At 39.9% G+C, this 13,307-nt stretch overlaps 1 protein-coding gene across 3 annotated transcripts in view; it reads right to left on the bottom strand.

Moving 5' to 3' along the window:
• Positions 1–6,283: 6,283 nt before the first annotated feature.
• Positions 6,284–13,307, bottom strand: part of FAM114A1 (family with sequence similarity 114 member A1) — a 71,247-nt gene continuing 64,223 nt past the window's right edge. For all 3 annotated transcript variants that reach the window (XM_068975675.1, XM_068975677.1, XM_068975676.1), the window contains exons 13-14: positions 9,945–9,998; positions 6,284–7,807 (exon numbers count right to left, since the gene is read on the bottom strand). In XM_068975675.1, the coding sequence (XP_068831776.1) occupies positions 7,706–7,807; positions 9,945–9,998 (156 nt within the window). In that variant the 3' untranslated portion in view covers positions 6,284–7,705. The remainder of the gene's footprint in view (positions 7,808–9,944; positions 9,999–13,307) is intronic.

Here is a 13,307-nt window from a genome sequence, read left to right as displayed (position 1 = left end):
ATGTTTATATCCTCCCAAAATTATACATTGAAGCCAATGTGGTTATATTTGAAAGATGGCTTTGGGGAAGTAATTAGGTTACAAGTAAGGGTGGAGACCTCATGAATGAGATTAGTGCCCTTATAGGAAGAGACATAAGAGAGCCTGCTTCCTCCGTCTCTTCATTCTCTGCCATGTAAAGGTGCAATGAGAAGACAGCCATCTGCAAAGCCAGAAGTGGGCTCTCACCAGGCACCAGATCTGCCAGTACCTTGATCTTATCCAGAGAAATAAATGTTTATTGTTTAAGCCATCTAGTCTATGGCTTATATTTATAACAGCAGCCCAAACTGCTGTTATGTTTATAACAGCAGCCCAAACAGACTAAGACACATTCTTTCTAGTCTTTTTTCACCACTGCATAATATCTCACAGTATTGGTAGACCATAGTTAACAAATAAGGGCGGTTACTAAATAGGTGGTTCTAATTTCTCACTGTAGGCTACCCCTGCCTGATGAAGAGTCTTGAAAAATCCATTATAGAGTGAATTCTTCTAAGTAAAAAAGTGTAAATTCCATTTACTTTAATGAAAAAAAAAGTTTATGTACTTCTAAGTGCCTAAATCATGCCCATTTATGCTACAACACCATATAACATTAACATGGACACAAGGACTTCTATAGTTAATATTAACTTGGCCAGATATTCTCCATCATTAATTACCCTATCATACACCTGTTTCCATTCTTTCAGTGTTTATAGGTTGAACACTTAAGACTTTGATGTATTTGTTCATTGAGCACCTATTATGAGTCAAACACTGCTTTGCATGCTGGGAATATATTAACAGACAAAAAATTCCTGTCTCATGGAAATTAAATCCTAACACAACAGACAAGTAACAGACAAGTAATGAAACAGAGCAAGACCTTATGGTCCTTCCCCCACAGCCATGTTCTCAGCCTGCCTTTTGTCTGTGGAAAAACTTTAGCCAAAGAATAAGTTTAACCAGAGAAGTGAGAAAACGCAGAAATGAAGGAAGCAGCCAGAGGAGACCAAATAATAATGATGTCACTAAGCATAATCAAAGACCCTTCGTTCCTCCTCAAGGGCTGCAGATAATATTCTAAGCTGTATCCTGTCAGCTGTGTTATAGATGCTGAAACCCCCACCAAGTGGAGAAGTTAACCACATGATGCCCAGATTATAGCCGTGACATAAGCAGCCACAGTTCTGAGAACTGGCCTCAAGGAAACGGGAACAAACTGACCCCAGAACTGAAGATCAGCTGTACTTAAACCAATCACGATGACACTGGTCAAACCACAGATGACCAATCTCAAGATGACTGTCAGAGCTGACTGTGCCATTTCTGCATGGAGCCCTCTCTGTCTATGAAAGCTCTTACTCTGATTGTTGGGAAGAAGTTGGCGTCCACCCTCCCCCTCCCCGTTACTAGCATCCAAAATAAAGCTTTCCTTTCCACCAATCCAGCTTCTTTAATAGCTTTTGAGTGGTGAGCAGTTGGACCTTGGTTCAGTAGCAGTAAGATATAAATGATGGTAGACAGTGATATATCCTAAGGAGAAAAAAACAAAGCAGGGAAAGGGAATATTGGGAGGACTGAAATTTGACCTGGAGATACCTCACCAAGAAGGAGGGTTTTGATTAAAAAGCCCAAAGAAGTGAAGGAGGGATGTGTGAAGCTGTCTAGAAGAAAATTATCCTCTATATATAAGATGCCCTATATCCTCTGACTAAGATGCCCTCTAGGACCAAATCATTCTTTCTAACAGAAATGGCCAGTCTTTTTGTCCTGCAGTTCATCATTGGTTTCTCGTCCTTTATCACATTTCTTAGCAGTGGATTTTTTTTTTTTCCCAAAGAGAGCAGACTAGAGTTTTCTTGCAGAAGTGTTAAGAGGCAATCACAGTTTTCAGCAATAAATGGATCGCTCAGCATGAGATTTATAACATGAGGGAGAATGGGACACATAGGCTACCCACTTTCTCTTGGGAGGCATCGGCAGGAAAAATGTGGTTAGGCTTCTGACAGGGAGATTTGTGCAGCAATCTGTCTCTGCCAGAGGCCATTGGCTAGAGAAAGAGCCCAGGTATTAGCTGGAAGAGAAGAACTCAACCCAAGTGAAAATGAGAAACTTTTTTTTATGACCAGGCATCTGGTTGTCTGGGGGCTCTGGCTAGCATTTTATATACTCCCTCGATATAAATCCTATCTCTTCTGATTATCATTTGGATAACCTAAGACAGATTATTTAATCTCTCTGAGGTTTGCTTTTCATCTGGAAAATAAGTATGATAATAGTCGCTATCTCATAAGGGTGATATTGGGAATTAAACTGAGATCATGGAAGTAAAGTGTCTGTAACATAGTTAAGTAGTTAGTGAATAAAGACATTGTCACCACCAGCATCATTATCATCACCATAACTACTACCATCATCTTTATCACCACCAACAAAATAATCAGCATCATTACAACCACCATCACCAGCACCACCACCATCATCAGTGTCAACACCACCATCGTGATCTCTATCATCCATCACCATCATCATCATCACAGCCAATACCACCACCATCATCCTCTCTATCACCACCACCACCATTTCTTGGGCTCAACAGGGAACAGCACCAAGTTCAAGGATAAGCAGGCATTACTGAGTGCATCTTTAAAATACTTATCAGTATCTCACAGCCCATGGTACTAAAGATTCAACAGAGAGGCTGCCTAAAATTGGTAATCTTCAAGGCAAGGGAAGCATAAAACCACTGCAAGCTCCAAGTAGGTAGTAGAGGGTTAAGGATTTCCAGGGAGGGTGGTGATTTACAAATGGGATTCCTTGGCACCAGTGACGGGGAGGAGGAGGAAATGGAGCCATTTTAGGACAGTCCAAGGCACCTGTGAAGCAGGCTACTGTGCTGATGCTGACCAGGGAGCTGCTTGATGAAAATCTCTTTGAAGAGGTGCAGAGGCCTGCTGTGAGAAGCACCCAGGGGCCCAGTAGCCTCGCATGGCTTCATTCTGTGTCTCTTTGGCCCCAGTGTGTTCTCAGTTGCATGGAAACAACCACAGCTGACGACCCAATCTTTCAGCTACAAATCCACCTCACGGTATAAAGAGAGCTAAACACATAAATATTCAGCTGTCTCTAAGAAGAACATGTTAGTTTTCTCTTTTGTTGAGAGGCTCTACAGAAGAGTTACAATACTAACTGGTCAGGCCAAAATGACATGGGTTTGAATCCTGGCTCTGTTTCACCACTTGCGTAAGATTCGATGACTTCTAAAATTCCTTGCATCTGAATGTTCTCATTTGGGGAGCGGAAATTGTAGTATCTACCCATTAGGGTAATTACGGAGAGTAAATGGGATGATACATACAAAACACTCAGCACGGCGCCCAGCACACAGTAAATACACATTAATGATTGTTATTGAAGCTTTTTGGCTGGATTGTTCTCTGGTGAGGTAAATGGGGAAGGAGAATATAAATGTAGAGAAGGAGAAAGGGAAGAAGAGGAGACATGAAAAAGAGAGTCAGGGTGTGGAAAGCTTATCTTGGAAGAGAGGCACTTAATGACTGTCAAGAAAGTCCTGAGAGAGAGGAAGGATAAAGATGGCAGGGACTCAAAGGCAGAGGATTCGTTTTGCTTTTTTGCCAAGGCTTCATCCATCTGCTCTTGGCTTCTATGCTGACTTTTCCCGCCAAATGGCAGCTCCAGAAACCTAGTGGTGAAACCCAGGGCAGGGAGACAGACCATTTCAGAATCACCCTAAACTTTTATTCTCAGGGGAGTCATATACGAAATGTACATACTATTCTTTTGCAGTATGGAATTTCTTTGAGACGAATAGAAGAGCCGGGCCTTGAAGTGAGTCAGCAATGACCACAGGCAGACATAATCCTATTGCTTTTTGGCTGACAGCTCATGCAGAGGAAAAACACTCTCTGATCCAGACAAAGGTAACAGCTTCAATTCCAACACAAAATTCTTATCCTACAAAATCAGGTTCTATTCCCAGTCTTTGATGGCTCTAGACACCAGAAATATCAGAAACACCATCAATTTCTTACTATTGGGCTGTAATAAGCTAATCATTGCTAAAAGTAAAATGCCCAAAGGGTAGACTAATTCAGATTATTTTCAGGAGCTAAGCGCGTATACACACAAAAGAACTCAGATTTGTTTAACAGCAGACATTGCAGTGGAGCATCTATTATAGGCAAACATACAGAAGTGAAGTTGCTCAGTCATGTCTGACTTTGCAACCCCATGGACTGTAGCCTAGCAGGTTCCTCCATCCATGGGATTTTCCAGGTAAGAGTACTGGAGTGGATTGCCATTTCCTTCTCCAGGGGAATCTTCCTGACCCAGGGATCGAACACAGGTCTCCCGCATTGTAGGCAGATGCTTTACTGTCTGAGCCACCAGGGAAGTTTTTTAAATATACAGAAAATGAACATAAACCTGAATAAGTTATGAGATAGCTAGACAAATACAACAAACGGTTAACTACAAGATTATTTTTTCAATGTGAAGAATGGATGGTCTGAATCCACTCTGATGGCTTTTTGAATCTTAATCAACTACAAAATCAAGGCAAAATTGCAGTTCTGAAATGAATTTTCATTATGATTTCTTCTGATGTGATTTTACAAACCAACAGTTTAAGAAACCAAGTTGAAGCCTGGATCTGAATATCAGAATGTAGGGCACGCTTAAGAGGAAGATCAAAGGGCAATTTAGACCTTACAAAAAACTAGCTTGACCCTAAAGAATAACTGCTTTTATAAAATTAAATATGAATTAAAGTCATGTGTATGCTCCACCTCATCTGTTCCGCATACATACATATTACAAATGTATACTTTTTTTAGGAAAGAAGGGAAACATGCTTATTTCACATTTTTGCTGAATTACTTCCTAAGACGTTATGTCCTAGAGCTCTGGGATGGCTGTGACTGGAATTTGCTTGCTTTTGTTTCTAACTTAAGCACAGCCTGGCAACCTGTACAGAATTTAACTTTCCAGATATGGGATCACCTTGGGGCAGCTGACTTCTATTAATACAAAGCACAGGAGACACTTATTTCTGGGTTCAGATTTCTCTCATGTAATCTGTCCAAGGTGCTTCTTCCCCTTGGAGTTCTGCAGCTGAGGTCCATGGTCTACCCCTTGATGGCTGCAGCTGAGATGGCTCATCCCTGGTTTTGCCCAGCCAGCCACATGGCTCATTTAACCATGGGTTTGATGTACAGCCCAGTGTGAGACCCAGAGGGAAGGGAGGCTCTGTCTGAAGTTCAGGATTAAATACTTTCCTCTAAGAGTTGGGGTTTTGCCCTTTAGAGCTGCATGTATCAATACCCCTAAGCAATTTTCTTGGATGCATTTTGCTTTGAATTTGAAATATGCTTTTGAAGCTTTCTATTTAATAAGGCACAAGCATAGGCACAAGACTACATTCATTATTTAGACTAGAACTTCTTTTGCACTTGATGTAAGAAAATAAAAAAAAAGGCTGGCATGCATGTTCAGGGTAATTGAACAGATTGAAATGAACCCAATTTCTGTAAAGGATTATTGAAGGAATACAAAACTTCCAGAGTAAGTCTGTTAAATCATTCATTCAGTAACTGATTGACATTTGCTCAGATCTGGATCATGTGCTTTGCTAGCTTTTAAAGCAAAGCAAAGAAGAAATTATTTAAAAGTGATGGTGAAAAACAGTATTGAAAGAGAGCAATCCTGGAGAGTGGATATATTTTAAATGATGATTCTCTCTTAAATAATGTAATTCACAGACCATGGAGCTAGGCCCCAGGAATCATCTCTCAGCCTGTGTTTTCACTTGGCAATCCTCACATCCTATCATTAAAAGATATATAAGTACAATGCAAATAATGTCACCACTTAAAAAATAATTCTCTTATTCTTTTGTAGATTTATATTTCATTTCATGATTAAAAATTTTGCTATGCAGTAAGTGAGTGAAGGCTTAAAGTCTAATTTCTAGCCCCTTTGCAACTATCTGTTTCTTTTACATTTCCTGTTAACACCCATAAGTTCGTCTGATGCTAAAAAACTCTGATATGAAGAAACTAAATCTCAACAACCCTTTCCTCTGCTCTCTATATAAAAAGTCTAAAATTTATGAAGAGGCAAATGCAACATTTTTATCAGTTAATTGTTCTCTAGATTTAACAGCAGAAACATTTCAGGCAATCAAAAAGCAAGTAGGAAAAACCACCTTTAATTGATTCCACAGATAATTTTTTTCCAGATTATAAATAACTTCTTATATTTTCCATTTGGCTGTTTCAGGAGTTACACAAATGAAATGCAGGATATTGGAAAATAAATTGCTAAGAAGTAGGATGATATGAAAAGATCCCTACTTTACCTCTATGGAACAAAAGTTGGTCTATTCTACCAGGGAATAAAAGCAAATGTGAATGAGGCTAACGTACAGGCTTTGTTTCACCAGAAGAGAGCCACTGGGTAAGACACCTTGCGATAGTACCCGGGAGGGATGTCACTGGGGCTCCCAGACAAGAATGTTGTATGAAACCCCTACCCAGAGCAAACACTAGGGCTGGAGGGGAGCACTGCCCATTGACAATGCCTCTCCTGGCTGCAGGGTCTTCGGTGCAGCCTCTTGGATTGTAATACCATTTAGTTATCCATACATCAATATTTTCTGTCTTTAGGAGCAATGATGGCATTTGCCGCCAAGGAGTGTGATCTGTGTATTCATGGAATAGCTTGACTCAACTGTAGATTTTAAAGTGCAGTCCTGGGGGTCTACTGTGTTGTAATCCCTCTAATATTCTATCTAAATACTTGCAAGCTCTGTGATTATGCCATTATGTACTATGGTCATAAGAAGTTAGTTTTAAACAAAAAATTCTTTAGTATCCCTTATCATATGTATTTTCATCCCATATGCAAAGTTTTGGATAAAAAAGTTCAAGGAATGTGAAAAAACCCAATCTGCTGAGAAGTAGAACATTTTAAAAAGTACTTATTTACCTTGTTCGTCAAATTTTTTAAGGTTTAGAAAAGTTATTAGTATTGCAAAGCATTTTCAGAATGATTGTAAGTCCTCTTTCAGAATATCTGTTTCTACCAGGTGAGATCATGTTCTTCTACTGTGAGCACACAGTAGGAGCTCAATATATGCTTGTTTGAAGAATGAATGACTATAAAGAGACACCTATATTCCTCTTTCACTATAATAGGTAAAAATCTATAAGTAGTGTTTTCTCTTCCCATGGCATTTATATAATAAAACTAAGTCCACTATAAGAACAGATTTAAAGTCATACTATAAGAATGGGAAAATTTAAAGTGGAAATTTAAAGTCTAGGGTCCACTCATAACTTGCCAAAGATAACATGCTTAACCAGGAAAATGGAAATGAATATTTGTAAGTGAACTCTAGATTAAAGGAAATTATCAATACAAAGCTGCGAAAGTTTAAATTAATATAAAAGAAACATAATTATTTGTAAAAACAACCATATACATTAAAAGAAATGATACTCTCTTTAAACTTGCATTTTCAATACTGTCTGTGCAAAATTGCTTGTAGTGTCTCCAAACAGATGTCTGTGGCTGGATACATGGAAAACTTCCCATGAAATGCACATCAGAGCAACAGGGCCCACTGTTTCCTTTAACAAGATGAAGTCTGGCCAGGTCATGGCTGTGCTTTGGAACAACTGGTCTGGATGTGTGAAACCTGCAGGACAGGCAGCAGCAGCTGGAAGGCATCCTGTATATATGTGGTGCTATTGCAGCCCTGTGAATGGAGAAAACTGTCATTGAAGGGTTACTGTCAGAGTTCCAGCTTGACAATTCTTCCCATTTGATAATGTTCTTCTCCTCAAACCCCACACTATTTTAGAACATTTTTCTTTTAATGCTGTTGCTTAAAGCAGATATAAACACATTTTGTTGGATGGCTTGCAACCAGCTCTGAATTATCTACACTAACAGAGAGAAGAATTCACTTGAGGCAAGCCATTTCCATAGACTTTTAGGGTATATTAGGGTATATTTCCTTTAGCTCAGATGGTAAAGAATCTGCCTGCAATGCAGCAGACCTGGGTTTGATCCCTGGTATCAAGAAGATCCCTGGAGAAGGAAATGGAAACCCACTCCAGTATTCTTGTCTGGAGAATCCCATGAACAGAGTCCATGGGGATACAAAGTGTTGGACATGACTGAGTGACTAACACTTAAACTTTAGGGTATATTATGTGTGTATAGTCAATACCCATTATGTCCAGTCTTACTTATCCTTTTCCCAGATCAATCCCACTGCCCTGAAATAACACAAAAGCACAGCATGAAAGAGGCTGTAGTTTGTCCTAACCTACAGATGAAGAAGGGCTTCCCTCGTAGCTCAGATGGTAAAGGATTTGCCTGCAATGCAGGAGACCTGAATTCCATCTCTGGGTTGGGACGATCCCTTGGAGAAGGAAATAGCAACCCACTCCAGTATTCTTGCCAGGAAAATCCCATGGACGGAGTAGCCCGGTGGGCTATAGCCCATGGGGTGGCAAAGAGTCAGACACGACTGAGGGACTAACATGTACAGATGAATAAACAATAATGGGTTACTGGAGATACTGTGCAATTATTCACGGCAAATCCTTGAATGCTGTCATCTTCCTATTCATGTTGGTACTCTCCACTTGGTTTGGATATTTGACATTGCCATTCATGTTCATGGGTGCTCTAACAGACAGTATTCCACGAGAGACCACTTAAAGTTCCAGGTAATTAAAACAGGAGAAAACTTCCACCAAAGGAATGAATAAACGATTTGACTTCATACTCTTCATGACCAACAGTAATCCATCTGCTAATGCCTTTTGGGTGGCCAAGGAAAATGTTCTCAGGTTCCATGTTCTGCCTCTGATTGCTTGGATTTCCTTTAGCTCTATCCTCCAGAATCTTCCCTGCATGTCAACTCCATCCCTCTGGGAGGCTGTGTCTTAAGCAATAACACTTCGGGTCACCACTGTTACTCCTGTACCTTGGTAGTTTTCCTTAAAGGTAAGACCCAATTCCTAAGTGCATTGCTATATATTTATATGTGGTCCTCCCTCACTTTTGTAATTTCCAAATTTTGCATTTGACAGGTACTTCAGAGAGCAAGAAACCACTGTACATACACTGCTTATATTCAAACTTAACTTGTCAACACCTTGCGGCTTCAGTTGGGTGCTGTGGGGCTACAGAAGTGCCAGTTCCTTATGGCTGATGCGTAATAGAATTTCCCCCACTAGCCACAAATGGAACACAGCGCCTATGGGTCAAGAATGAGGCGTCCTAGGTCCCTTTCCTTTTCTTTTCTTTTACATTGCTGCTTCTGGCAAAGCCACAGCTGTGTGGGGCAGCTGCATGTCCGTGTTACAATGTCCTGGTGTGTGGGCAGGCCATGGAGTGAGTGGTCACAGAGGATCTTGCCTCTGGTTAGTGAATGGGCAGACGCTAAATATTTACCTGTCATTTGTTGCCAGTCTGGAGCTTAGACCCGGCTAAACCCAAGGTTATTGTGAATGGAGGAAAGTGCCCACTTTTACAAAAATTCACCATTGAGCAAGAATTCCTCGTTGCAGCCAAAAATCACAGTGTTAAATCTGGTGTCAAACTTGGCAGCAGAAATGTGCTTCTGCCGGAGGAAACAGCGACAGAAATAATGTGCAAGCTTAGCATTTCTCTTTGTAATCAGGAATTCTTGAAAATTAGGTATTGTTGTTTCACTCGAGGGTTTACAGCTGGTTGAACTATACAAATGTACTAAAAAAAGACTGTAGACGATAAAATTTAGAATTGCAGAAATACTTGCTGTCTGGGAGAAAGACAAAACGTGTAGCTCTAACATTTGGTTTAATTCAGAAGCATTTTCTCTCTGGGGGGCCACTTACCTCTAACAATACACTATTGATGATGGGGTTAAGGACCTCGGCCTTCTGGTTGCTCTGTGGAATCAAAAGTATGAAATTGACAGATTAGGTGCTCATACTCCAAGGCTTGTCAAAGTGTTAAGACGCTGGCTTTATGAGGGATCTCTTAGAGAAGAGGAGGAGAAGTGGAATGCTTACTATACATAAGGCTTCATACTTGCTGCTTTCCCTATACGATCTCATTTAATTTCCACAGAAATTTTAGGGGGTAGGCAGGGACCACGATAACTCTGATTCACAGATGAGAAAATATGAATCAGGAAGGTTGAGGAAGTTATTTAAGGTCATGTAGCTAGAAATTTAAACTCAGACCTTTTAAACCATTCAAATCTTGTATCAGGTTTGGGATTAGGGGGAGGTGAGTGAGATTGAGTTGGACAGAGTTAGCTTCAGTCTTTGCTTAAACTTTTTATATTTTGTTCATCATGACTTTTGGTATTCATTTTGATTTTTAAAATATTGCATCTATCTAGATGACTGAGGTTGTCCCTTTGTCTCTTTTTGAGAGATGGTCCCCTTAAATTTGGTAGATTAAGTACCTTTACTTGCTTTTACTAGTCCCAGCCCTAGTCTGTCTATTTTTCTTTTAAATACAAGCACAGGTACTTGGTTTTAGGGTATGTCTTCTAGGTTGGCAGCAAAGTTAAAATACTCTTGACTATAACTTGCAAACAGGTTGGCAGATTCCAGTTTGCAAAACATGAATATATGTAAAGTGCAGAATACAGAGTCCAGTGTTAAGCAGGTGTTCAAAAAGTGTTAGTGTCCCTGTAACCATTATTATTATGTCTGCTATTGGTCCATTAATCAACAGTCTTCTCTATCTGAAATGTTCAATCTACTCTTAGACAATCAATAATTAAAGGGACTAGAAAGAGAGACGGCAGTCTTAATAGGCTGTTTTCTCTCACGGTACTCAAAAAATGTTATGGTAAACAAAAGGATATAAATGAAGTCTGTCTTCCCAGAGCAGCCCACTTTCATTGACAGTACTCTATTGAGGGCTAAATAATGTCTTACTGGGGAAAGCATAATGGAGTCTTGGGAAAAAACTCTTTAAAAACCTAGTCATTTTAGTAAGTAACCAGAAAATCCATTATGGTTTGCTTTCATGTTTATTTGATTATCAATAAACCTCTAAAATATAATCAAAATGAGGGCAATAAAATGACATTGGCTTTCAGAATCAATGAGATGTGCAAGCAATTTAAATAGAGTCTGGAGAGCAATATACACTCATTAACTTCAAGTTATGAATAATGGCTCTTTTAGAGAACAGAAGCAATGACTTGATGTGAATGATTTATTACAGCACAAGACAAGAGGTACTGTTGTGGTGAGATGGCATTTCATAAACCATCTTTAGATCTGGTTTTTTCCTTCTTCAAAATGACAATTTGTGTATTCCTGATTTTGTATATGCAAACATTTGGACACACGTGTGTGTGTAGTGTTTGCGTATATGTGTGTATATTCATTCATTTTTGTGTGTATATTCATTCAAGTACATACTTCTCGGCTAGAACTTTGCTACTCAAAGAGTAGGATAGGAGTCAGGAGCACTACTACCACCTCGGAGCTTGTAGGAAATGCAGAATCTCAGTGCTCATCCAAGACCCACTGAATCAAAATCTGCATTTAAGAAGATCTCTAGGTTATTCGCTTGCACATTAAGGTTTGAGAAGCATTGTGTTGGAATACACTACATTAAAGACAATGGAAAGCAATCCCATGAATATTACCAATCAATGTAAATAAATTAATGTTTAACATGGGTATACCCATGGTTGTTTCGTGTTGATGTTTGGTAGAAACCAATGCAATACTGTAAAGCAATTATCCTTTAATTAAAAATAAATAAATTAAAAAAAGAAATTCATGTTTAACATGAATTGTAAAAAAACATATAGCACATATACACAAAGACACATATAACCTCATCACTAGGGAACTATAGGGAGCCAGTTAGCTGTCTGCCTCCTGTGTCTGATGGGCAGCCAACTGGGAGTTGAAAGACTAACTGAGAGGCCTGGGTGAGTTAGTTCACCCCTCCGGGACTCAGGGTCTCAGGTAGTAAACTGGAAAAAAGCAGAAAGAGTGAAAAGAGGATACAATAGAGCCTTGGGAAGCCGAGTCGCCAAGGTCACCCCATTCTGATGAAGACTTCACACCTCTCTGTAAATCTAGCAGTTACACCGAGAGCACCAGCATCAGTTAACCTAGGCAATGCCGTGCACAGAAATGCGCTTTGTCAAGCCTATTCTATGAGTAAGCTTCTACCTGCAGCTCCCCTTCACTCTGCCTGCTTACAGAGAAGCTCTGCTGCTGAAGGCCTAAAATCAGACAAATATTAAAAGCTGGTGTTTTGCAAAATGGGAGAGGCAGACCATATTCTCTGACAGCAGAATGAATCATTGGTATGTAGCTCATCCTTTATTAACTAAGCCACTTACAGAAATGTGGGAGGCGTACATCTCCTGACAGTCAGTCTACAATCATTTCTGCTTTTTTTTTTTTTTTGAGAACTGCCCTTCTCCTGGGGTGAGGGGAGGTGCGTCGCAGCAGCCATGCAATGACTCTGTCCTCAGTCACTACTGGTGACACCAGATGGATATCTGAGGCATGCTATTGAGCCTTTCAAACCTTCTCACCCAGGATCCTAGAATTTGAAGGGAGAGAACTGGGAACTGCTGGAGCTGAGTTACATTAATATTAATAGCAATGCTCCAGAGAGAAGGTGCATGAGCTCTGCTGAGGAGTCCCCACAGCTGCTCATACACCTCCACCACTTTTAATAAAGTTCCTTTACTGCCTGTCATGGATTGAATTGTGGCCCCCAAAGATATATGTTGAAGCCCTTACCTCCAGTATATCAGAATGTGACCTTATTTGGAGATAGATAGGGCTTTACAGATTTAATTAGTTGAGGCTGTGCTGGTCACCCAGTGTGTGGTACTTGTTAAGGCAGCCCTAGGACACTAATACATTTATTACCCAAACACCCTAGCTAAGATAGGAAGCAAAACTTGCTGTTTCTCATGTAAAGAACCATCTGCCCTTGGATCCAGGGCCTTAAAGGAAAAGTGGAAACCCTGAAAAGGAATAACTTCCACTATCTCCTCCAGCCCCACTAGGTTGAGTTATATAACATGACTGATTTCTCTAGAAAATAACCAGAAGCCACATCTCCAAGGAATGCCAAACCTCTCAAATTTGTTACTTTGAGAACAGAAACACTTCTACAGATTGGTTGATAATATTTTTTTTCTTTTGGTTAAAGTTGAAGTGTAACAATCAAGCTTCTGTCTTATAAAATAGGCTTTG

This window comes from Capricornis sumatraensis, chromosome 7 (assembly GCF_032405125.1).
Source record: "Capricornis sumatraensis isolate serow.1 chromosome 7, serow.2, whole genome shotgun sequence".
NCBI classification, from domain to species: domain Eukaryota; kingdom Metazoa; phylum Chordata; class Mammalia; order Artiodactyla; family Bovidae; genus Capricornis; species Capricornis sumatraensis.
The sequence above is the reverse complement of the archived record's forward strand: the minus strand, read 5'-3'. Positions and strand labels throughout refer to the sequence as shown.